Raw genomic sequence first — 27,664 nt, 5'->3', positions numbered from 1 at the left:
CACTGGTTGCACCACGGGACCCTTGAAGGTTAGAATCAGGAGGCATCTCTCAGATGTGTCTAATCACAATGCAGTTGCGATCTCGGCAGTGTCAAAACATTTTGCCATAATTCACAAGGGGGATGTTATCGGCTTTCACTTCATGGGAATAGAACAGGTGCATAGATCGGTTCGGGGTGGAGATCACAGAAGGAAACTCTTGAATAGGGAGTCCTTCTGGATCTTCACCCTGGGCACCAGATCTCCAAATGGAATGAATAGCCGACAAGATCTTATATTACACTATTAATGTTATAATTATACATTCATACATTGATATGTTCATTTTAGATTCCCTTTTAGGGGCTGTAATATAATATATGGATCACCTATTATATACTGGTTGGGATCCTCTTTAACTGAGGTCCATTTTCTGTGTTTTTTTTTTTTTCAAAAGAGTAAAATAATAATAAAAAACTTTTGCTCTATGATACAATCTTGATGATGTGACTTTTATGTATTTAGTATATCTAGTATGCATCAAACTTACAGTTAGGTCCAGAAATATTTGGACAGTGACACAATTTTCGCGAGTTGGGCTCTGCATGCCACCACATTGGATGTGAAATGAAACCTCTACAACAGAATTCAAGTGCAGATTGTAATGTTTAATTTGAAGGTTTGAACAAAAATATCTGATAGAAATTGTAGGAATTGTACACATTTCTTTACAAACACTCCACATTTTAGGAGGTCAAAAGTAATTGGACAAATAAACCAAACCCAAACAAAATATTTTTAATTTCAATATTTTGTTGCGAATCCTTTGGAAGCAATCACTGCCTTAAGTCTGGAACCCATGGACATCACCAAACGCTGGGTTTCCTCCTTCTTAATGCTTTGCCAGGCCTTTACAGCCGCAGCCTTCAGGTCTTGCTTGTTTGTGGGTCTTTCCGTCTTAAGTCTGGATTTGAGCAAGTGAAATGCATGCTCAATTGGGTTAAGATCTGGTGATTGACTTGGCCATTGCAGAATGTTCCACTTTTTTGCACTCATGAACTCCTGGGTAGCTTTGGCTGTATGCTTGGGGTCATTGGAAGGAGAAAGAAAAAAGAGAAAAAAAAAAGAAAGAAAGGAAAGAAAGGATTTTTTTTTCCAAAAGGGTAAAATAATAATAAAAAACTTGTTGTAACGATTATAGATTATTGATTGCTATATTCATCTTTTGTCACCTTATATTGGGAGTATTCATATCTCCGTTTTAAAAAATTGTATGTTATGTCATTTATGTTTTATGTTGTCTACACTGGCTGTTGTTCTTCCTCCTATTTTGTTTGGTTCTCCTACCATTACCATATCAGCAGCTGCCTTGAAGCAGTCCACACATGTGTTTCTGATTTTTGGAGGTGGGAGAATATAACAAAAGGAAGCTGGTTGCATTCAAAGTCAGAACATGATTAAGACCTGAGGCGTCGAAACGCGTTGTTCTGTTGCCATCCGACTGATATGCTATACCTGCTGGAATTTTAATATGCATTGGCACAATAAGTTCTGTTGCCATCCGACTGATATGCTGTACCTGCTGGAATTTTAATATGCATTGGCACAATAAAATGGATTTTTAATTTTCCCATTCCTGGCGCTGGATCTCTCTTCCTTTTCTACTTTTTTAAAAGCTGTTATAGTATCTGCCATTACTACCTCTTGTGGTAGGGCATTCCACAGTCTGACTGCTCTAACTGTAAAGAACCCTTTCCTATTTAGGCGTCGGAATCGCTTTTCTTCCACTTGCAGGGAATGCCCCCTGCTTCTTAGTATTGTCTTTGGAAGGAATAAGTCATGTGCCAGTCCTTTATATTGACCACACATGCATTTATACATATAAATGAGGTCTCCTCTGAGACGTCTTTTTTCTAAGCTAAACATATCTAACTTTTTCAACCTGTCATCATATGGGAGGCCTTCCATCCCTTGTAGTAGTCTAGTTGCCCGCCTTTGAACTGACTCTAACTTCTGAATGTCCTTTTTAAAATGTGGAGCCCAAAACTGGATCCCATATTCCAGATGTGGCCTTACAAGTGATTTATAGAGGGGTAACAATACGTTGGGATCACGGGATCTAATCTCTCTTTTTATCCACCCTAAAATCTATACTATAAAATAGACCCTACGATTTGTTACCCAGTTTTTTCTGAGCATATTGAGTCCCTACATGTGGTCAGAATCCTCTGTTTGAATAAATGACAGGATTCTGAAGGGAAGGAGCAATATTTGAATTTTGCAATACAAATTAAATAGATTGCGGATATCATGTCGCATTTTCAGGGCCCTCAAAATTACCAGCAGAAAACCCCCCAAACTTACCACATTTTGGAAAATACACCCCTCAAGGTTTTTATCTGGTTGCAAAGTGAGAATTTTAAACTTACAGGTATTACAACGAATTTGATAACATTAGGTTGTCATTTTGAAAAATTTCACTTTCATGAGAATGTTGCTTTAGCCCCCAATTTTTCACTTTTTAAATGGATAGCACAAGAAGATTGATCCATCCCAAATTTGTAATTTTCACAATAAATAATAGGATAAAATGGACCCTATCAATTTGATACGCAATGTCTTCCAAACACAATGATACCCCATATTTGGTGAAAAACTTCAGTTTCTGCACATGGCAGGGTACAGAAATAAAAGAGCGCTATTTGATTTTTGCAGCGTAAATTTGTGTGGAATAGACTGTAAATATCATGTTGCATTTCTAGAGCTCTTGATGTGCCCAAACATTAGGAACCCCCAAAAGTAACCCCCTTTTGGAAACTAGACCTCTCAAAAAATTAATTTACTGGTATAATGAAGATTTTAATCTACAGGTGATTCTCAAAACAAAACAAAAAGTTAAATTTTTCCACTAAAATACTGTTTTACCACCAAATGTATAATTTACCTTAGGGGTAATAGGAGAAAATGGACCCCAAAATTTGTGATGCAATTTTTCTTGAACACAGTGATACTCCATATATGATCACAAACTAATGTCTGGGCACATGGCAAAGCTCGGAAAGCAAACAGCGCTTTTTGATACAAATTTGGATACGGTATTGCATTTACAGAGCTCCTGTGGTGTCAAACAGCAGAAACATCTATATGTGACCCCATTGGCAAATTAAACCCCATAATGTCTTCATCTATGAGTGTGTTGGACATTTTTAACCATAAACTACATCAATGAATTTTATAAGATTGAGCAGTGAAAACAAAAAACTTACGGTTTTTCCACTAAAATTTTATTTTAGTATGGGGGCGGGGCCTGACTGAGTATGTGAGAGGACGTGCTGTAGGAGAGCTCCTGAGTAGAGCTTGGCAGACTCACAAAAAACCAGGACCGGCAGGACCCTGCTCTCTTTTAAAAAAAAATCTGGATCCGCTACAGAATCCGCCCCATATAAGTCTATGGGGAGCAGAATCTGGAGATTAAAAATGATGGCAGGAAGGATAAAGGAATGGGAGCGTGCAGTGGACTTCCCAAGGTTCCGGCAAGACTATACGCTGCTTCCAGGCCCTGCATTCACTGCCTGGGCCGCTAATTACAGTCAGACGCGCCCCCACCCGGAGTGTTAGAGTGTCAGCTGACTGCATCCAATCACAGGCGCCAAGACAGCCGGGGGGCAGGGAAAGCAGTGTAGCTGATGGAGCCCATACACTCTAGCATCTACCGTGAGCCTAGAATCTATGGGCTAATTTTAGGTTAGTGGGCATGACTGGCTTGGTTAGTGGGCGTGGTGTTGTTTCCTCTCATTCACCATAATCATGCAAGAAGGAGCTTTGCCACCCTGCTCGCCCCCTATCTGGGAGTCTCACCCCCAGACCCCTGCTTCTATTATAAACGACTCCATGGCCAGGTGGAGTTAGAAAAAGAATGTTTTCTCTGGCTGGAAACATCAGACGCCATTTTAAACATGCCCCTATCACTAGGGGGCGTGTTGAAATGATGTCTTCCTGGAAGGAGCCCATACACTCTAGCATCTGCTGTCAATATTGTGGTATAAAAAGAAATATATAAAACAATTGGTGCAGGGTCCCCCCGTATTCTTATACCCAGCACAGATAAGCAGTCTGCAGTTCCAGCCCTGCGCTTATCTTGGCTGTGTATCAAAAGACGAGGAACCACATGCGGATTTTTTTTTTTTATTTAAATAAATAATTAAAAAAAATGATGTGAGGTTCCCCCCAATTTTGATATCCAGCCAAGATAAAGTCCCACAGATGGGGGCTGGTATTCTCAGGCTGGGGAGACCTAGCCTAAAAATATCAGCCTCCAGCTGGCCGGAATTGCCACATCCATTAAATGTGACAAGCCCGGCGTTTTACTGGCTCTTCCCGAATTCCCTGAGGCGGATGCAATAGGGGTTAATAACAGTAATAACAGTAATAACAGCGCACGGCTGCTACTAAACTCTAGATTAATGATGGCAGGCATCACATCTGCTGCTTAGTTTGTTAGTTTTATCTGTAGGTCTATCTAGTGAATCATACTGTAGAGCTTTATGATGGGAGCCTTCAGATTTTTGTCAGCGGAGGATCGTGTGCGAGTTGTGGTGCTACATGAAGAGGGTTATACTGGCCCCCAGATCGCAAGGAAGGCCGGCTGTAATCAGAGGACAGTTGTAAGAATTTTGCAGAAACATAAGCAGCTTGGAATTACCCAGGACAGGCCCAGATCTGGTCGGCCCAGAAAGTCAACTAAAAGAGAGGATAGAGTACTGATAAGAACATCCCTTGCCAATGGAAAGCTCACCTCTCCTCAGCTTCTGCGAGAATGGCAAGAAAAGTGCAATATTGAGGTAGCAACATCAACTGTTAGGAAGAGATGTTTGGAAGCAGGATTGAGAGGGTGCAAGGCCCAAAAGAAGCCATTGATGACAGCCATACAAAGACAAAGGTGAAAACTGTGGGCATTGAAATATTCAAAATGGAGGAAGGAGGAGTGGGAAAAAGTGCTATTTAGTGATGAAAGCACTTTTTGCATTTTAGGAAATGATGGCAAGTCTTATGTGAGAAGGTTTCCACATGAAGAGTACAAGCCAGAGTATTTGAGCTTCTTTGTGAAACATCCGATGAAAGTAATGGTCTGGTGCAGCCAATGGTGTTGTAAGGCTTCATATTGTGGAGGGTATGGTTAATGCAAAAAAATACATGGACATCCTTAATAAGAAAATGCTGCCTTCTGCTCAACACCTGTTTTCAGGGGATTATATCTTCCAGGATGATAATGCTCCTTGTCACAGAGCTAAGACAGTAATGGAATGGAAAAAAAAGAACAAGGTGGCTACTACTGACCGGCCACCCCAGTCCCCAGACCTCAATCCAATTGAAAATATGTGGTACAAGGTATCAATAGAGATATCTAAAAAACAGCCAAGGACCAAGAGAGAGTTGATTGAGGCTCCGATACAGGCCTAGAACCACATCATCACTCGTGAACATCTGCAGAAGCTTGTTCACTCAATGCCACAGAGATGCAAGTTGGTGCTCAAGAGCAAAGGCTAGCCAATAAAGTATTAGAAGCTAAAGATGCACTCAAATGGCCCTTTTCAGGACTCTGAATTACATAAAAAATAATAAATCTTAAAAAGTAAAATTTAAGTCTGTGTGAACCTGCATTGGAAGGTAATGAACTTAGAAACCTGTTCACCATTCTACATACTGTACTGGTGTAGGTATGGTTATGCTGTAAAAAAAATATCAAAAATGCACATACCATAACAATTTATACACTTGGGACATTCAAAAATGAGTATGGCATACAATGAGGGATTACAAAAACATATATGTTCCACCAGTTTCACTGTAGAGATGCAGAAGTATGAAATATGTAGTTTTCTTTAAGCCTATGCAGGACTTATGAACACCACTGTATATAGCTCTAAATTTGGTTTTCATAAAAACCAAATTAATTCTTATGTAGAGCTTTCAGAGGCAGGCCGTAAATACTTAAATCGCCCATTGCAACCAGAAGAAATTTAACTAGCAGTAGCTTCCATGTCTAACAATAAATCTCCAGGATTGGATGGTCTCCCCACGGAGATATACAAAATATTTGGGGATATACTGTTACTGCAACTGCTGAAGACATTTCAGGAAGCGACTAAAGTGGGTTGCATCAATGCAAGAGGCAATAGTTGTGGTCATACTTAAACCAGGTAAAGGTGCCCTGCTCCCTGACTCGTACAGACCAATCTCCCTGCTTCCAACAAATATCACGCCTAATAGCAAAGGTCCTTGCTGCCAGACTAAATATGGTGATCTCATCCTTCATACACACCGATCAATCCAGCTTTATGCCTTCTAGATCCACGGCGGTAAATGTACAACGCCTCCGTCTTAATCTACAACTCCCAGTGGACAATCTAGGAGATAGAGTCATTTGCTCAATCGACGCTGCTAAGGTGTTCGACTCCATTTAGTGGGACCTTTTATGGGCAGTCTTTAGTAAATTTGGTCTAGGCACAGATTTTATATCCTGGATAAGGTTGTTGTACGGTAGACCCACAGCTAAGATCAGAGGTAATGGGCGGCTTACTCCAGCGTTTCACTTAGCAAGAGGTACTCGACAGAGCTGCTCTCTCTCACCATTGCTATTTGCGATGGACATAGAGCCTAGGGCGACAATCTTAAGACAGCATCCGCATATAGAGGGGTTCAAAAGGGGGGAACATGAGGATAAGGTAGCGTTATACGCCAATGATACATTCCTTTTTCTAGTGAACGCAACTAGTACATTACCCATTGCAATGGAAATGATCCAAAAATTTGGAAGATACTCCGGGGTAACAATAAATTGGGGAAAGTCAGTCTTGCTCCCAGTAGATAACATTGGGAACAATCCGCAATATGCCTCCTCAGGACTACAGATTACCTTGCAATTTCAGTATCTGGGGATTAATGTTACTGCTAGAGTGAATGACTAACTGAATTTAACCTCAGTTCTTAAAAGATTTAAAGACAAAACTGACTCCTGGACTCAGCTGCCTCAGTATGTAGTGGGGCACACGAATTTGATCAAAATGATCTGGATGCCTCAATTATTATACGTCTTACATAACTCACCACAGTGAGTTCGTCAAAGATACTTTCACAAGGTTAACTCGCTCTTTAGGGAATTAATCTGGGGAAGGCGTAGCCCACGAATAAACCTGAAGACATTAACAAGGGATAAATGAAGTGAGGGTTTGGCGGTTCCTAATCCATGGGTGTATTTTGAAGCAGCTCAGTTACAGCACATTTGGTGATGGGATGACAAGGGGGAGGAGGACCATAAAGATTATTACTGCAACAACATTGTAAATCCTCCCGTCTCTACGAAACTTTGGAGTTGGATAGATTCAGGTCTTCCTCGGAAACTGCTCCTACTTTGCTATTGATGCATAAGCTATGGGAAAAGATTAAAAAGGCACAGGACATTCAGGGGGCTCAGGACATTCAGTTCACCTCTATTTGCGAGACCCCATGGCTTCCTAGTCTAAACAAATTAGACGGGTTTGAGGGATGGAGCATGAGGGGGCTGACCATACTTATACAATGTTAGACGTAGAAGTGATTAAAACATTCTCTAACTACAAACTGAATTTAGGCTACATAATAGAGAATTCTATTGAAACACACAATGCACTCTAAAGAAAAGTGGGAGCAGGAGAAAGATCCTCTTGAAGATAATCAATGGGCCAAAATACTAGAAAGAGTCCCTGACCTATCCTTGGGAGAAGCTCACAGACTATCACAGCTGTATGTAATACACCAAGTATATCAAATGCCTAAATTTATTTTTGAGATAGGGGTCAGACCAGACTCCTCCTGCCCTCGCTGTAACGCAGACTCTGCTGCCATGCTCCATATGTTGTGGTCATGCCCTAACCTGGATGAATTCTGGAGAGGGGTAGTTGGAATTATCAACAGAGTACGGTATATCTGACTGACCTAAATCCCTTCATGTGCATATTGGGATATATTGAAGATCTAACTGTCGATGAGGAGGGAAAGCTAGCAGTATCCTGTTATTCATGGCTAGAAAACTGATCGCACAATACGGGATCTCAGACCAAACTCCAACTATTTCAGAATTTAACAAAATAAACTGGCTGATAAACTTAGAAAAGGGGATATACTTGAAAAGGAATTGTATTCTTAAATTTGACAAAATATTGGCCCTGTGGATTGATGATTCGGGTTTAGCATCTCGGGACCTGTTTAGATTTTGCCTTGGCCTGTTGTAAACTGAAGCTGGGAAATGAACTCTGTTGAATGTACTTGTAAAATGTTATAATGAATCATTTACTTGAAGCTCTGCTAACACTGTGCATAACAAATAGCCGATATTATAGGAATGATATTAACCTCCACTTGCTTGTTTACCTAATAACTCTTTTCTCTTTCAAAAGAGCTGCAACTCTTCAATACATGTCTTAAGTACTTATTGAATTTTGGGTGGGTGGAATGGGAGTTTTGGGGTTTGGTAACACCATATTTGTGTATTAATTTTATTTAGAAATTTTCAATAAAGACATTTTGGTTAAAAAATTTTTTTACTTTAGCTTAAACGGTTTAATTCACACAAAAGGAAAAAATATATAGGACAATTTGCTATGCAAGTTTTACTGAATGTGTCCGTACCCCATAGGTGGTTGTACACTACTCTTTGAACACATGGCAGGAGTTGGATGGGAAGAACTACCTGGCTGTTTTAGAATGCAGATTCCATTTGAATTGATTGTGGCCTCCATTAGCCGAGCCCTTGAAGTGCCAGAACAGCTGAAGGCTCCACAAGTAACTGCATAATGGAAATTTCACTGCATAAGGATTTTATCTAAGGGTATATTCAGTATTTGGAACCCTCAGGTGCCTCACAGAATTTTTAAAATTGGGACCTAAAAATTTTAGTGGCAAGTTGTTTTTCATTAGCTGCAAATTTGTCAGTTACACAAGGGTTAACAAGTGAAACTGTATTTCTCAATTTATGGCACAATTTCTCCCGAACGTGTTGATGCCCTATATAACATCAGAGTCTGCTGTTTGGCCACACAGCAGTGCTGAGAAGGAAGGAGCGCTATTTGCTTTTTGGAGCACAGATTTTGCAAGAACAGTTTGTGGGTGACATTTGCAGAGCCCATAAGGTGCCAGAATAGGAGAAAAACTCCAAAAGTGACTCCATTGTAGAGATTTCATTTCTCAATAAATTAATCTACGACTACAGTGGCTATTTTGTAATATCCACACCACGTTTTATTTTCTGCAGAATTGCAAATATGTCAGCTTAGTGCCCATACATTATTTCCAGCTTGTGGTTCTGGTAACGCACATCCTGTAAATTGTTAATTGGGCTCTCCTCATTATAATAGTGCCAAACGTGGCCACTTACTGCGGTTTAGGCCCCTTTCAGATGTCCATGTTTCAGGTACGTGTGACATCCGTTTTTAACATGGATGCCACACGTACCCATGTTATTCCATGGTGTTACTCACACGTCCATGTTTTCACACAGACTGTGTGGCCCCGCATGGCCCGCATGTATAAATGGAGACATGTCTGTTTTTTCTCCAGTAGCACGGGTGTCACACGGATTGCACACTGATGTGATCCGTGTGACATCAGTGTGACACGTACAGGAGAAAACAAGTGTCTTTGAAATAAAATGATTTTCTATACTCACCTGCCTCCAGCGCTGCTGCCTTCAGCGCTGCTGTCACTTGCTTCCAATCCCCGCTCATTATGCTCATTGCATATTCACTGCACCACGGACCTGGAAGCATCGCCGGAGATGTCAGCATTGGGGACAGCATCGCTGGGGAAAGATGAGTATTATGCACGGTGTGCGCAGTGACATCAGGAGATCATCGGAGTATCCAATGAACTCGGATGACCTCCTGACGACACCCCAGTGACACACGCGCTGCCGCAGATGTCGCAACAGTGACTTCACGGGTTTACCAGAGTTTATTATGAATTCCCATGAACCCATGAGGTTACTTCTGTGACACTCGCGGTATCGCAGGTATCGCTGGGGTGTTGTCAGGAGGTCATCTGAGTTCATTGGATACTATGATGAATCCGTGACGTCACTGCTGAGCCCGCACACACATTGCTGACGGTGCCCCTGCGGTGACCTGAGCTGAACTTATGAGGTCCAGGTCTCCGCAAGGAGCACACAGAGCAGTGTGTGTTTGTACCTGCAGGGGCTGCTCTCACAAACAATAGGGATCGTTCGGTTTTCCATTGAATGTGCCAGCAGTATGGGATCGGCGTGGGCCCCCTTAATTGGATTACGGCAGACCAGGATTAGGGCTTTGACACGGAAATAAATTGGAGAAGAGGGTGTCTATTGTCTTTATTTATTGAATAATTTTCTCTTTTTATGTCTTTTCAGGTTCGCTTTTTGGGAATGTCGTGGAATCTCACAATGGATTACGGCGGACCTTTGGTATTTTTAACAAAACATACAAATAAATTGGTGAACGAGGGCTGGAGTTGTGGGGTTTTTGTTGAAATTAACTTTTTTATTTTCCTTTCAACTACTGGATTAGTAATGGGAGTGTCTGCTAGATACCACCATTACTATCACCCTCAACTTCACAAATATTACCCCGTTTGCCACCACACGAGGGTAACGGGAAGAGCTGGGTCCAGCACCAAAATGAGTGCATTTAATGGAAGCATCAATTTTGGGGTGGCTGTGGGCTATTGTTAGGCTGGAAAGGGCAAACTAACCATGGCCCTTTCCACCCTCATAATATCAGCTCCCACTTGTCTGCTGCATCTTGGCTGGTTTTAGGAAAATGAGGGAGACCCCACGTCATCTCATATGATCTATCCATCTTTCAATATTTATCTATGATTTTTAAAGCTTTGCTCATCTTTTACACATTTAAAAACCATTAAATTCAGCATCATGCATCTTTTACTGGTACCAGTCATACGGATGTCACACGTATGCAAACACAGATGTCACACGAACGACACACGGATGTCCCACGGATGATCATACCGGTATGTGTGGCTTGTGCCTGTTTAAACACAGACGTCTGAAAGGGGCCTTAGGCACAGTGGAGCTCAGAAGAAGGGGGAGGGCATTTGTATTTGGGAGCACAGATGTCACTGGGTTTCAATTATGGGGTGGGAGCCATATCGCTTTTCCAGAGTCTTTCTTCTACCAGTAATGTGGGAGGCCCCTATATTTCCAGTGACAGATGAGGAGCCTTAGTGGGGGATGGTTTGTGTGGGATAAGCTAGGGGTTTTATTGGTAACATTTTGGGGTACATAACATTTTTTGATTGCTTTCCGTATATAGGTGTGATCACATTCTTGTGTTCTACACTGTTGGATTTTATTTTTTTAACACAAAGGCTGTGTTTTTAGTGCAAAATGAGTTTTTGTGATTTATGTGTGATTTTTTGTGTTTTTTTGTTGTTTTTTTTACTTTTTTACACATTTTATTCACTTTTTCACTTAGTCCCAGCATGGGACATGAATGAGTTTTACTTTGACCATTGGTCTCATGCATTGCAGTATCTGTGTACTGCAATGCCTGAGACCTGTCAGTGTGTTACTGACACAACGTATTAGACCCTGCTTATAGCTGGATTTAACAGTCCACTGTACCCTGGGGTCATCAGATGACCTCATGGATACAGTGCCTACAAGCAGTATTCAACCCCCTGCAGATTTAGCAGGTTTGATAAGATGCAAATAAGTTAGAGCCTGCAAACTTCAAACAAGAGCAGGATTTATTAACAGATGCATAAATCTTACAAACCAACAAATTATGTTGCTCAGTCAAATTTTAATAAATTTTCAACATAAAAGTGTGGGTCAATTATTATTCAACCCCTAGGTTTAATATTTTGTGGAATGACCCTTGTTTGCAATTACAGCTAATAATCGTCTTTTATAAGACCTGATCAGGCCGGCACAGGTCTCTGGAGTTATCTTGGCCCACTCCTCCATGCAGATCTTCTCCAAGTTATCTAGGTTCTTTGGGTGTCTCATGTGGACTTTAATCTTGAGCTCCTTCCACAAGTTTTCAATTGGGTTAAGATCAGGAGACTGACTAGGCCACTGCAACACCTTGATTTTTTCCCTCTTGAACCAGGCCTTGGTTTTCTTGGCTGTGTGCTTTGGGTCGTTGTCTTGTTGGAAGATGAAATGACGACCCATCTTAAGATCCTTGATGGAGGAGCGGAGGTTCTTGGCCAAAATCTCCAGGTAGGCCGTGCTATCCATCTTCCCATGGATGCGGACCAGATGGCCAGGCCCCTTGGCTGACAAACAGCCCCACAGCATGATGCTGCCACCACCATGCTTGACTGTAGGGATGGTATTCTTGGGGTCGTATGCAGTGCCATCCAGTCTCCAAACGTCACGTGTGTGGTTGGCACCAAAGATCTCGATCTTGGTCTCATCAGACCAGAGAACCTTGAACCAGTCTGTCTCAGAGTCCTCCAAGTGATCATGAGCAAACTGTAGACGAGCCTTGACATGACGCTTTGAAAGTAAAGGTACCTTACGGGCTCGTCTGGAATGGAGACCATTGCGGTGGAGTACGTTACTTATGGTATTGACTGAAACCAATGTCCCCACTGCCATGAGATCTTCCCGGAGCTCCTTCCTTGTTGTCCTTGGGTTAGCCTTGACTCTTCGGACAAGCCTGGCCTCGGCACGGGTGGAAACTTTCAAAGGCTGTCCAGGACGTGGAAGGCTAACAGTAGTTCTATAAGCCTTCCACTTCCGGATGATGCTCCCAACAGTGGAGACAGGTAGGCCCAACTCCTTGGAAAGGGTTTTTTACCCCTTGCCAGCCTTGTGACCCTCCACGATCTTGTCTCTGATGGCCTTGGAATGCTCCTTTGTCTTTCCCATGTTGACCAAGTATGAGTGCTGTTCACAAGTTTGGGGAGGGTTTTAATTAGTCAGAAAAGGCTGGAAAAAGAGATAATTAATCCAAACATGTGAAGCTCATTGTTCTTTGTGCCTGAAATACTTCTTAATACTTTAGGGGAACCAAACAGAATTCTGGTGGTTTGAGGGGTTGAATAATAAATGACCCTCTGAATAAACTTTTCACAATTTAAAAAAAAAAATAAAAAAAGAAATAACATTCTTTTTTGCTGCAGTGCATTTCACACTTCCAGCCTGATCTACAGTCCAAATGTCACAATGCCAAGTTAATTCCGAATGTGTAAGGCTAGGTTCACACACTGCGTTTTTTTGACGCTGCGTTTTTGTGTGTTTTTTGCGGCAAAAAATGCACAAAAACGCACCCGCGGCAAAAAACGCACGCGTTTTGCCGCGATTTGGTGCATTTTTTTGCTGCGTTTTGCTGCGTTTTTGCTCACTGCGTCTTTATGTGTTTTTTATCAGTGAACTATGCCATTAAAGATTGTTGAAAAAAAAAAGGTCTCATGTCATTTCCTTCTTCAATATGTTCTTCATTCTCCACTAGTGTATGCAATAGAGCAGACAGCTGCAGAACTACAAGGCTCAGCATGCTCCATACAGGACTGTATGCTGGAGGGAGAGGCAGAGGGAGCAGAACTACAAGGCTCAGCATACTCCATCCAATAGTGTATGCAGGAGAGCAGACAGCAGCTGCAGAACTACAAGGCTCAGCATCCTCCATCCAGGACTGAATGCAGGAGTTTTTTGCCCCCCAAAAAAATGACGTGGGCTTCGCCATATTTTTGTATGCTAGCCGGGTACAGCAGGCAGGTACAGGCTGCCCCCAACCCCAGCTGCCTATTTTGTACCTGGCTGGGAACCAAAAATATAGGGAAGCTCTTTTTTTTATATTTCATGAATTTCATGAAATAATTTTAAAAAAAAATGACGTGGGCTTCGCCCAATTTTTGAGTCCAGCCAGGTACAACTAGGCAGCTGGGGATTGGAATCCACAGTGCAGGGTGCCCATGCTTTCTGGGCACCCCCGCTGTGAATTACAGTCCCGCAGTCACCCCAGAAAATGGCGCTTTCATAGAAGCGCCATCTTCTGGCGCTGTATCCAACTCTTCCAGCTGCCCTGAAGCCGGGTGGCTCGCTGGGTAATAATGGGGTTAGGGCTAGCTGTATATTATCAGCTGGCCCTAAGCCCGAAATTCATGGTGTCACGCCAATATTAGACATGGCCACCATGAATTTCTAGTAAAGATAAAAAAAACCACAACACACAGAAAAATATTTTTATTAGAAATAAAACACAACACAATTAGTGACTCCATCTTTATTGAAATAAAGAACCCCCCTCCGCAGTAATCCTGGGTCAGGGTCCCGCGCCGTCCAATCCGGATCCAATATCATCTAATCGGTTTGCTGGAAGGCAAAGCGATCAGATGATGTGTCAGGTTCTAGGGGCTGAAGCACATCACACATCAGCTGATTGTATAAAAGCCGTTTATACAATCAGCTGATGCATCGGTGCAAAAAAAAAAAAAAATACTCACTTATGTGCTGATTACTGGCAGCTCCTGCAGCGGAGTCTGATCCCGTCCAACCGCTGCAGCAGCTGTCGGTAATCAGGTATGAAGTCTCCTGACGCATCCGCTGATAGGTTAAACCGGCCGGGCGCCCGCGTCACCGCGATACTTACGATCAGCTGATGCGTCAGGTGACTGCATCAGGTGATCCATCGCCAGGTCCTGCATCTATCGGAGGTGTCCTGGCCGTCTGCACACACCCGGAGCGGCGATACCATGAAAGGAGATGGGAGCGGGCATGGCACCGGGAGCCTGCAGACAGGTGAGTATGACTTTTTTTTTTTTTCTACTGTTCTCTTTTGTTTTCGCAGCCGCTTCCACCTCCCGCCCGAACATGGCGCCGCACGGCAGCATAGATGCACAGGACTGGAGGTGGAAGCAGCGGTGACGGTACCGGGAGGATTCACGCTTCTGTGTTTACTGACAGAAGGAATCCTCTTCCTGTACATGTCACTTTACTACCCACCTCCTGCGTTTAGAGCTGCGTTTTTGGTCTTAGAAACGCACCAAAACGCAGCTATTTGCATTTCTCATTGCGTCTTTCAACATCCCATTGCACTCAATGGATGAAAAGCGCAGTGAAAAACGCGGGAATAATTGACATGCTGCGTTTTTGTGGCACCACAAAAACGCATGTGAAAAAAAAACGCTGTGTGCAGACAGCAAAAATGAAAACTCATAGACTTTGCTGGGGAAGCAGAGTAATGCAGTTTTCTGAGCAAAAACGCACCTGAAAAATGCGCAAAAACGCTGCGAAAAAAGCACTGTGTGAACTTACCCTAAACCTGCTAAATCTGCAGAGGGTTGAATACTACTTGTAGGCACTGTATATGGCAACTATCATCACCTGTGATTATGATCATAAATAGCCGATGGTGTTAAAGGCTTCTTTTAACCCTGTTTTAACTGCTTACATTGCCTTGCGAAAGTATTCGGCTCCCTTGAATTTTTCAACCTTTTCCCAAATTTCAGGTTTCAAACATAAAGATAAACATTTTAATGTTATGGTGAACAATCAACAACAAGTGGGACACAATTGTGAAGTTGAATGAAATTTATTGCTTTTTTTAAACTTTTTTAAAAAATAAATAAAAATTGGGGCGTGCAATATTATTCAGCCCCTTTACTTTCAGTGCAGCAAACTCACTCCAGAAGTTCATTGAGGAGCTCCGAATGATTCAATGTTGCCCTAAATGACTGATGATGATAAATATAAGCCACCTGTGTGTAATCAAGTCTCCGTATAAATGCACCTGCTCTGCGATAGTCTCAGTGTTCTGTTTAAAGCACAGCTGGCATCATGAAGACCAAGGAACACAACAGGCAGGTCCGTGATACTGTTGTGAAGTTTAAAGCCAGATTTGGTTACAAAAAGATTTACAAAACTTTAAACATCCCAAGAAGCACTGTGCAAGCGATCATATTGAAATGGAAGGCGCAAAATACCACTGCAAATCTACCAAGACCCGGCCGTCGATCCAAACTTTCATCTCAAACAAGTAGAAGACCAATCAGAGATGCAGCCAAGAGGCCCATGATCACTCTGGATGAACTGCAGAAATCTACAGCTGAGGTGGAAGAGTCTGTCCAAAGGACGACAATAAGTCGTACTCTGCACAAATCTGTCCTTTATGGAAGAGTGGCAAGGAGAAAGCAATTTCTCAAAAGATATCCATAAAAAGTGTCATTTAAAGTTTGCCACAAGCCACCTGGGAGACACACCAAACGTGGAAGAAGGTGCTCTGGTTAGATGAAACCAAAATCAAACTATTTGGGCCCAATGGCAAATGATATGTTTGGCATAAAAGCAACACAGCTCATCACCCTGAACACACTATCCCCACTGTCAAACATGGTGATGGCAGCATCATGGTTTGGGCCTGCTTTTCTTCAGCAGGGACAGGGAAGATGGATAAAATTGATGGGAAGATGGATGGAGCCAAATACAGGACCATTCTTGAAGAAAACCTGTTGGAGTCTGCAAAAGACCTGAGACTGGGACGGAGATTTGTCTTCCAACAAGACAATGATCCCAAACATAAAGCAAAATCTACAATGGAATGGTTCACAAATAAATGTATCCAGGTGTTAGAATGGCCAAGTCAAAGTCCAGACCTGAATCCAATCGAGAATCTGTGGAAAGAGCTGAAAACTGTTGGTCACAAACGCTCTCCATCCAACCTCACTGAGCTCGAGCTATTTGGAAAGGAAGAATCGGAAAGAATTTCAGTCTCTCAATGTGCAAAACTGATAGAGACATACCCCAAGAGACTTGCAGCTGTAATCGCAGCAAAAGGTGGCTCTACAAAGTATTAACTTAAAGGGAACGAATAATATTGCACGCCCCATTTTTCAGTTATTTATTTTTTAAAACGTTTAAAATAAACAATAAATTTCGTTCAACTTCACAATTGTATCCTACTTGTTGTTGATTCTTCACCATAACATTAACATTTTTATCTTTATGTTTGAAGCCTGAAATGTGGGAAAAGGTTGAAAAATTCAAGGGAGCCAAATACTTTTGCAAGGCACTGTAGATGCTGCGGTTGTGATTGGCAGTGAATTTTAAGGGGTTAATCAGCCCCGATTGTTTGCAAAGCCAGTCGTGTCGATGCCATCATATACAGCTGTCACGCACAGGATTTTTGTGATTGGAATTGGGGAGAAGAGCTTTTATTTGTTATTACTCATTTCTCAATAAGGGAATAAGGCCCCATATTGGCCACCATTTTAGTGCATGTTGACAGTTGTTAAGGGATTAAACGGTGCTTGTTTATGTCTGACTTGTCTATACAATGATATAAAAAATAATAAGAATGTACTCACCAGATAGCCAGCTATTCCTGCTCCAATAAGAAACCCTGCATACACATCCACTGGATGACTACGATATTGGGTGATTTGAGTTAGGCCACATACTCCAGCAGCAATGGAAAAGGAGAACACTAGCAGTGGCTTCAGGAGCTTTGTACTGTCTGATATGATGGAGTTAAAGTACATCTGCAAGATCAATAATATGGAAACCTTTATGCCTTAATCTCATTACGTAGATGCAATCATTTCCACCATTAAAGCTGGACCTCTCCTCCAGGACATCAGGGGATCACTCTGTCTGCTGAGGCCTGGGTTTGACACAAAAATGAATCCCAATGGTCAAGCTAAAGACAAACCCCATTTGGAGTTCACTTTGAAACCAATCAATATTTCCCTTGGATCTATTTCTTACAAATGATCAAATCTTACTTATAAACCCTATGTGCACAATTATACCAACAAAGATTGCATGCAGTTAAAAATGATTGGGAACATGTTTTCTATAGATGGGGGTTATGCTTTCAAGTTCTTTTTCTTGTCTGTGCTTAAAGGGGTGGTTTGAAACTAACATTTAGTTTAATCCGAAGTGTCTGTCTATATAATGTAATACACTAATCTTTTTTTTTAATACAGTTTATTTTAAAAGTATCTATTGTTCCCTCAATACAATAACTGTTTTTTTTATTTACCTATTTTATTATTATTATTATTATTATTTATTATTATAGCGCCATTTATTCCATGGCGCTTTACAAGTGAAAGAGGGTATACGTACAACAATCATTAACAGTACAAGACAGACTGGTATAGGAGGAGAGAGGACCCTGCCCGCGAGGGCTCACAGTCTACAGGGAATGGGTGATGGTACAATAGGTGAGGACAGAGCTGGTTGCGCAGTGGTCTACTGGGCTGAGGGCTATTGTAGGTTGTAGGCTTGTTGGAAGAGGTGGGTCTTGAGGTTCCTCTTGAAGCTTTCCACGGTAGTGGAGAGTCTGATGTGCTGAGGTAGAGCGTTCCAGAGTATGGGGGATGCACGGGAGAAATCTTGTACACGATTGTGGGAAGAGGAAATAAGAGAGGAGCACCACCATTTTGATGACGCTTTGTTTGATAACCTGCTGTGGAAGCTGGGGTACTCAAATGGGACATCATTGGGGGCAGAGTCTGCTGTCACTGCTGCAGCCTCTGTCCCCATCCTGAAATGAAGGATTATCAATGACATCCATTTCAGGGGCTAGGCTAGTTCCTGTTCTACTAAGCAGTGACGTATGCTCATTAGATCTCCCTTGTCACTGTGCAATATTACTTTCAATGCACAGTGACAGTGCACTCTATCGCTGGCTCTAAGGAGAAGTGACGAACATGCACTGTCAATGTGCATTGAAAAGGGAGAACCAGGTCAGCAGAGACCAGCCTCCTTACGGATTTTCTCCTTACGATTAACAATGACAGTGTGTTCTTTTTCTGGCTCGTCAAATCTCATTAGAGAAGCTCAGCCCTTGAAATGAATGTCACTGATGATGCTTCATTTCAGGGTAGGGACAGAGGCTGTGGCAATGATGATGACGACCCATTTGAGTATCCCAGCATGCACAGATGGTTTTCCAACAAAGTGTAATCAAACAGAAAATGGATAAAAAAAAAGTTAGCTAGTGTAGTGAGGGAACGATAGAGGCTTTTTAAATAAGGTATATTAGAAAAGAGATTAGATTATTACATAAAATAAACAGACATTTCAGATTAAAATAAATGTGGGGTTTGGACCACCCCTTTAAGGAATGCTAATTCGACAATGTCTACTATATACAGTTTGCTTGTTTGACATGACTTTTGGTCCATTCTTTGTGATACTGGCTAGTCCACAGTTAAATCTAGTTTATTCATTGTAATACTACAGAGATTTATTAGCACTTTGTTTTATACAAATATGATGCTTACCTAGTTAGTGACTTTTTCCCTTTTCAGCAACTTTTCAAAAAGTGGCAATGAATGTGGGTGGTGGTAACTGGGAGCCAATGGGGCCACAATTGGTCTACTGGATTTATTAAAACTTGAAGGGAACCTGTAAGGTCCCCATTGCACCCAGAACCATGAGCAGTTCTTTGAACAGCATATAATAAACAATCTTTAGAAATACTTTTCTAAAGTTCTCTTTATGTATGCTAGTGTATACAGGGACAGTTAGAGAGGGATTCTAAACATTCACCAAGAACTGCTCGTGGTTCTGGGTGCACTGGGGACCTGACAGGTTCCCTTCAAAGGGTATTCCCACATCCATGGCCCTATCCCGATATTCAGTAAGTGTAAATAATACTAATATTAGCAAATACCTTCAATTACAAATGTAGTATAGTTCTCCATGTGTCTCACCTCATGTGCAGGTCATTGCAGTAGCTTAGATATCCATGGTTACTGTGACAACCTGGACTCTGTCAATGCTTAGCAGGGGTTACATTTCTTAAAATTCAGCCAGACATGAAGATAGTTTGTTTATAGACGGGGGATAAGCCCTCACTGTTTTTACAAGACTCTTGTTGACTCATGTAATTGCCTTGGCTAATGAAGGCCAGACACACAGATAAATCAATTATGCGAACTTCCCATTGTATTATTAAGTGAATTGCTAGATGTGATGTAACTTACCTGTCTCTCCCTTGTCTCTGGATATTTGAATATGGCTTGAATTCTAGCCAATAAGAGCTCAGTCTTTTCCACCAATCGTGAAGACTCCAATGGTCTGAATAGAGAGCTCAGGGGTATAAGAAAGAGGACTGTCCATTGCTCAGAGAGACTCTTGCTACATGCTACCAATCTAGGACCTGCGGATCTGATTGGCAAGCCATAACCAAACCTGGATTATAACACTATATGGACTTCAGCATTGAATGCAAGGATTCGGCTGTGATACCAAGGACTACCTAAGGAAGGAATCCAGCTTGGGACAATCCAGTCATCTGACTACAGACTTTGCAGTCCTCAGCCAGCTTCCTAAATCTGGCGTTATTCCATTCGTGGTGGGTGCCCACGGAAAGCGGGATGCTGCTGAATTGGAGTAAGTAGCCCTGGAAGCTCTGAGGCACTGACATTCTAAATCCCTGGTGAGCCAGCGGAAGAGTGAGACTCTGTTGCCTATTACATTTGTGTGTTTTGCTGGTTAAGTGTTATGTGCCGTTAATATTTTGGGGATCCAATAAAGTCTTAATATTATGATTCCCTCATCCTGTGTTGTCTGAGTAGTGTTCCGCCCACGGTTAAGGAGGTCGGGTGTTCAGTTGGGATGAGCCCAGGGCCATGCTGTCTTTCTAAAGGTGGCCGGGCCAGCGGACGAGAGCCCCCACTGACCCCCGTGTCTCCACAATTGGTGGCAGCAGTGGGATACTACTCAGCCTGGTTTACCCAGGGGAGCTGCAGAGGACTGGTGTTCGCGGACTCCGTCCAGGGCTCAACAACCAGGGAGGCATATAAGCATACCCAGCAGGTCATAGGGCCTCCCATTCAGGTTTCGAACGCTGCCATGTCCAACCCCACCAGCTCAGCCATGGGAGAAGGACCGGAGAGGAGTTACGACCGCAGCAGTAAATGAATGCTACAGGATCTGTGCCAGATGCAAAAGATTGAATGCAGGAACACTGACACTCGGTCAGACTTGATCCGGAAATTAGTCTGTTGGGATGCCCAGAATGATGCAGAGGATGATAAGGACACTGCCGATGTGGTATCAGAGGAGGTAAACCCTGTATCTCATCCTAGATCCAGTGACAGTCTGGAAACAAACCAAGCCCAAGCAGACCGAGTCAAGGAATTGTTGACTGCATTGGGGCCTGAAGCTTCAAGGGAAGAGAGGGCTGGTGTTCTAGAATTCGTGTTGGGAGTTCCAATTTCCTTACCACCAGCACCTACCTCCAGGATAGACCACCACCAAGGAAGTCATCTTCGTTACAGGGACGTGCCAGTGTTTAATGATTCCAGCACTGAGATAGATGAACACTTGCAAAACTTTGAGGTGCTAATGCGTATGCACCAGGTGCCCACAGCTGAGTGGTCTAAATACCTGTGGACAAGCTTGCCTGTCAGGGCCCAGAAGGCTGTCCGATCACTTGGACCTCAGGACTGCCTGGATTATGGAATTATTAAAGACACTTTGTTGGCCCTTTTCACCATAACCCCCAAGAGACATCGCACCAAGTTCCGGACTATGTCTCGCCAGGGTGTCTCGTACGTCGAATTTGGCAGTCAACTCTGACGACACTGTAACCGCTGGCTTGATGGTTGGGCTGCCCATTCCGCTGCTGCCCTCCATGAGGTGATGGTGCTCGTACAGCTGCTGGAGAAGATGGACCCGGAAATCCAAGAATGGGTAGCTGACAGGAAGCCCGATACCCCAGAGCAAGCAGCGCGATTGGCTGACGAATTTACAGCCAACCGATCCCAGGAGGTCCCTCAACCATGGATCCCAACGACCTCCAGACTCCCGTGCTGGACTAACTCATTACACCACAGAAGCCCCAACAAGACAAAGGTTTACCAACAGGGCGGGTGACTTGTCTAACCCACGGCGCTGTTATACGTGTGGGCACCTTGGACACATGGCCAAAGAGTGTGTTCAAAGTCGGGGCCCCATGCCTGGAGCCCGTCTGCCAATCCAACCAGTCAACATATGCCGAGATGAACCAATGAGACCTGAGGAATGCTACTCCAGAGAAACACCAATAGCTGAGGAAGTGGTTTACCCAGTCCACACCCTACGGCAAGTGAGACACCGTACACCAGCCAACCTCCATCGCCAAATCCAGACGGTCAAGGTCGGTGATATACAGGCTCAGGGACTTCGAGACACTGGATCTTCCATCACCCTGGTCAGCCCAGATATCATTCCCACAGAACATCATTTACCTGGCCGCCAAGTGACCATCTCCCTTGCTGGGGGCCAGCGCTCGAACATCCCTCTGGCACGAGTGCAGTTGGACTGGGGAACTGACGAAGGAGAGATTGAAGTCGGGCTCATGGACGGCCTACCCACCCCTATTATTTTGGGAAATGACCTAGGACAAGGACTATCCAGCCAGTTTGTCACCTCCATCACCCGCAGCCAAGATAAACACCATCCTGGTGCAGGTGTTTCTACCAACCCATCCGAGGAGAACCCTCCTCCTCCTCAATCTTCAGCCTCCTCCTCAGAGCCAACGAAAGTGAGTACCTCAGACCCAACTGTGGCCATTGACTGGGGGGAGATAGATCGTAAGGAATTCAGGGAAGCCCAACTGACAGACCCCTCCCTAGAGCTTATCCGTAGTGTGGCCGTACAACCTGGGGTAGGAAATCAGGGGGAAGTATACAGATGGGAAAACGGCCTCTTATATCGGGAAAAGCCTGCATCATGCCCAGTAAAACCCTGGACCCGTGTACATCAGCTTGTGGTACCCCAGCAACACAGACCCCAACTATTGCGATTAGCTCATGATGTTCCTGAGGCTGGGCACATAGGGGCCAAAAAGACCCAGGCCCGCCTGTTGCGCAGTTTTTTCTGGCCAAAGGTCACTCAAGAAGTGCAAAAATACAGAGCCTCTTGCCCAGTGTGTCAACATATGGGGGGAGCCCCATGTCGTGCCCCACTCCAACCCATGCCCTTGATAGGAGAACCGTTCCAGAGAGTTGCCATTGATGTAGTAGGCCCCTTATCCATCCCAAGCCGCAGTGGAAAAAGATTCATCCTCACCCTGGTAGACTTTGCCACCTGCTACCCAGACGCCGTTGCCTTATCCTCCATAGATGCAGAGCACGTGGCTCAAGCTCTACTGGACATATTTAGCCGGGTAGGGTTCCCACAGGAAGTATTGACTGACCAGGGGGCACAGTTCCAGAGTAAACTGATTCAGACCCTATGGGAGAAACATGGAGTCCGCCCCATGCGTACCACCCCCTACCATCCTGAAACAAATGGATTGTGTGAGCGCTTCAACGGAACGCTCAAGCAGCTCATTAGCCGTTATGTGGAGTCTGAAAGGGGGGAAATGGGAGAAAAACCTGCAGTAGCTCCTTTTTGTTTACCGGGAGGTGCCGCAAGACTTCACTGGGTTCTCCCACTTCGAATTGCTGTACGGCCGAAAGGTTCGAGGGCCCTTAGAGCTGGTACGAGAGAGTTGGGAGGGCACCTTCCTCACAAAAGAGGGTCCCATACTGGACTATGTTCAAAGGTTTAGGGAAAGGATGAGGCACCTCATGGCGTTAGCCCACGGGAATTTAGAAGTGGCTTAGGAAAGGCAAAAACGATGTTACTACCGCACTGCCCGACCCCAAGAATTTGTCTGTGGACAGAAGGTCCTAGTACTAGTACCGGTACGGAAAAACAAGCTGCAAGCCATGTGGGTGGGTCCATACACCATTACCAAGAAATGTGGCAGTACTGACTACATCGTGGCCCTGGATCGAGCAGGTGTTCGTGAGCGTACCTACCACATAAACAGGTAAATGCTTATGAAGAACGAGAGGTCACCAATTTAGCAGTTTGTTGTCCAGAGTTAGATGACCCAGAGTTGGACCAGATCCCAGACCTATTAGTGGACTCCAAAAGGGAATTGGGGGTAAAAGATGTATCACTGGGGGAACAACTTTGTCCTTCACAGAAGCGACAGATATCAGACCTACTTGGAACATATGAAACCCTGTTCATGAGTCAGCATGGTAGAACCTCCCTGGTCCAGCATCATGTCAATACAGGGGCAGCCACCCCACTAAGACAACCCGCCTACCGGGTGACCCCTCCTGTGTTGGCAATGATAAAGGCCGAGGTGGATGACATGTTAAATATGGGAGTCATAGTTCCCTCCCATAGCCCATGGGCTGCCAGTGTTGTGTTGGTGCCATAAAAGGACAAGAGTACTAATTTCTATGTGGACTATAGACGGCTCAATGAGGTCACGATTACAGATGCCTATCGCATGCCCAGGTGGATGAACTACTAGATAGGTTAGGGGGATCTCGGTTTATATCTACCCTCGATTTGAGCAAGGGATACTGGCAGATCCCACTCACAAAAGACGCTCATGAGAAATTGGCCTTCATAACCCCTTTTGGCCTATTTGAGTTTACCAGCATGCCTTTTGGGATGAAAAAATGCCCCGGCCACCTTCCAGAGGATGGTAGACCATTTACTAGAGGGATGTCAGGGGTATGCCCAGGCCTATTTGGATGACATCGCTATCTTTAGCGACACTTGGGAAGAGCATCTTCAGCACGTGTCCCAGGTGCTGCAGAGGGTAGCCAAAGCCCAGCTCACCATCCAACCGACAAATGCCAAATGGGGATGGCCGAAGTGCTATACCTCGGACATCGAGTGGGAAGTGAGTGCATTTGTCCCGAACCTGCAAAAGTAGAAGCCATTACCCAGTGGCCACGCCCGGTCAACCAAAAACAGGTCCGCGCGTTCCTAGGAACCGTAAACTATTATCGAAAGTTTATCTCCAATTACAGTACCGTAGGAAAATCGCTCACTGACCTCACAACCAAAAGATATGCCTGTAACCTTATCTGGACCCCAGAATGTGAAACTGCGTTCCTCCAATTTGAAAGACCGGCTGGCCCAGAGCCCAGCCCTGACTGCTCCTGACTTCCATTGCAGATTCATCGTCCAAACAGATGCATCGGACACAGGACTAGGAGCTGTACTTAGCCAAGTAAGGGACAACGGTGAGAAACATCCGATAGTTTACCTCTCCCGGAAACTATTGGACCGAGAGAGGGCTTACGCCACCATAGAAAAAGAATGCCTGACCATAGTCTGGGCCCTGAAAAAATTGCAGCCCTACCTCTATGGCAATGAGTTCACAGTCCTCACTGACCACAATCCATTGAGTTGGCTAAATCGCATTGCCGGGGATAACGGACGCTTGCTCAGGTGGAGTCTGGCATTACAATATTACAATTTTTCCATCTCCCATAAACAAGGCAAGAACAATGGAAATGCGGATGGGCTTTCCCGACAGGTGGAGAAGGATGATCGGAAGCCTATCATGTCTGGCTAATATTAAGAAGGGGGAGGAATCTGACGACCTGGACTCTGTCAATGCTTAGCAGGGGTTACATTTCTTAAAATTCAGACAGACATGAAGATAGTTTGTTTATAGACGGGGGATAAGCCCTCACTGTTTTTACAAGACTCTTGTTGACTCATGTAATTGCCTTGGCTAATGAAGGCCAGACACACAGATAAATCAATTATGTGAACTTCCCATTGTATTACTAAGTGAATTGCTAGATGTGATGTAACTTACCTGTCTCACCCTTGTCTCTGGATATTTGAATATGGCTTGAAATCTAGCCAATAAGAGCCCAGTCTTTTCCATCAATCGTGAAGACCCCAATGGTCTGAATGGAGAGCTCAGGGGTATAAGAAAGAGGACTGTCCATTGCTCAGAAAGACTCTTGCTACATGCTACCAATCTAGGACCTGCGGATCCGATTGGCAAGCCATAACCAAACCTGGATTATAACACTATATGGACTTCAGCATTGAATGCAAGGATTCAGCTGTGATACCAAGGATTACCTAAGGAAGGAATCCAGCTTGGGAGAATCCAGTCATCTGACTACAGACTTTGCAGTCCTCAGCCAGCTTCCTAAATCTGGCGTTATTCCATTCTTGGTGGGTGCTCGCCGAAAGCAGGGTGCTGCTGGATTGGAGTAAGTAGCCCTGGAAGCTCTGAGGCACAGACATTCTAAATCCCTGGTGAGCCAACGGAAGGGTGAGACTCTGTTGCCTATTACATTTGTGTGTTTTGCTGGTTATGTGCCGTTAATATTTTGGGGATCCAATAAAGTCTTAATATTGTGATTCCCTCACCCTGTGTTGTTTGAGTAGTGTTCCGCCCACAGTTAAGGAGGTCAGGCGTTCAGTTGGGATGAGCCCTGGGCCATGCTGTCTTTCTAAAGGCGGCTGGGCCAGCCGACGAGAGCACCCACTGACCCCCGTGTCTCCACAGTTACCACCACTTATATAGTGATAGTTAGTTGTTAGTGGTTGTAACTATTGATACCTTAGCTGCAATGCCCTGCACATGAAGTAAAGGCCCCATCACACACAGAGATAAATCTTTGGCACGTCTGTGGTTGCAGTGAAATTGTGGCCAATCAGTGCCAGGTTTGTGGCTGTGTACAAATGGAACAATATGTCCATGATTTCACTGCAACCACAGATCTGCCAAAGATTTATCTCTGTGTGTGACAGGGCCGTAAGACACATGGCTATATCAGAAGAACATTACTACATTTCTAATTGTAGGCATTTGCTATTATTATTATTATTATAATAATAATACCTACTACATATTAGGGTAGAATCTTGGAGATGGTAATACCCCTTTAATCCTCTACTCAGGTATAGCCAAATATGTGGCAAACTTATTAAAGGGGTGTTTTAATTGTAATCTCAGAAGCACACTGGACATTGAACCCTGACAGTTCAGACCAACTGCGTGCTCTCAAATGCTACCAGCAAAGGCTCCCTTGCCCATGGTAAAAGCACAGGGAGCTTGGACCTGGGCAGCTTCAGAAAGACACTTACAGACTCTAAAGAATAAGGTAACCTAGCGACGTGAGACAAATCCTTTAAAGCTCCATTTCAGTGGGTTTTTTTTATAATTCACTGCTTGAGCAGTGCTTTAAATTGAAGTTTCCTGCCCATTTTCTTATACTCAAGTGCCGCTGTCTCATCTTTGCCAGCATAGATCAGGTCCGTCTCCAGTGGTTTGAGTTGTCAGCAGCTCCGATGCTTCATAGGAGCCGGAGGTCAAAACTCAATGCAACTCTATGAGAGCCTCGTTTTGTCTCTCACAGAGATACATTGAGCGTTTGTGTCATAACTTCCTATTTCCAGCCAGTCAGAGGTTAGGGGCACAAGATGCACTAAAGGGGGCTTTACACGCTACGACATCGCTAATGCGAACTCGTTGGGGTCACGGAATTGGTGACGCACATCCGGCCGCATTAGCGATGCCGTTGCGTGTGACACCGATGAGCGATTTTGTATCGTTGCAAAAACGTGCAAAATCGCTCATCGATGACATGGGGGTCCATTCTCAAAAATCGTTACTGCATCAGTAACAATGTTGTTCCTCGTTTCTGCGGCAGCACACATCGCTCCGTGTGACACCGCAGGAACAAGGAAGCTCTCCTTACCTGCCTCCCGGCCGCTATGCGGAAGGAAGGAGGTGGGCGGGATGTTACGTCCCGCTCAGCTCCGCCCCTCCGCTGCTATTGGGAGGCCGCTCAGTGACGTCGCTGTGACGCCGCACGGACCGCCCCCTTAGAAAGGAGGCGGTTCGCCGGTCACAGCGACGTCGCCGGGCAGGTAAGTATG

At 44.1% G+C, this 27,664-nt stretch overlaps 1 protein-coding gene across 3 annotated transcripts in view; it reads right to left on the bottom strand.

The window, feature by feature from the left end:
• PLPPR3 (phospholipid phosphatase related 3) overlaps nucleotides 1-27,664 on the bottom strand; it is a 270,388-nt gene that overhangs the window by 31,956 nt on the left and 210,768 nt on the right. For 2 of the 3 annotated variants that reach the window (XM_075352702.1, XM_075352711.1), the window contains one exon: nucleotides 17,323-17,496. The exons of the other annotated variant lie outside the window; for it this stretch is intronic. In XM_075352702.1, the coding sequence (XP_075208817.1) occupies nucleotides 17,323-17,496 (174 nt within the window). The remainder of the gene's footprint in view (nucleotides 1-17,322; nucleotides 17,497-27,664) is intronic. 3 annotated transcript variants of the gene reach the window in all.

Source organism: Anomaloglossus baeobatrachus, chromosome 1, assembly GCF_048569485.1.
Source record: "Anomaloglossus baeobatrachus isolate aAnoBae1 chromosome 1, aAnoBae1.hap1, whole genome shotgun sequence".
Lineage (NCBI taxonomy): Eukaryota > Metazoa > Chordata > Amphibia > Anura > Aromobatidae > Anomaloglossus > Anomaloglossus baeobatrachus.
Note: the sequence above shows the minus strand (reverse complement) of the source record. Positions and strands in the feature narration are given on the sequence as shown.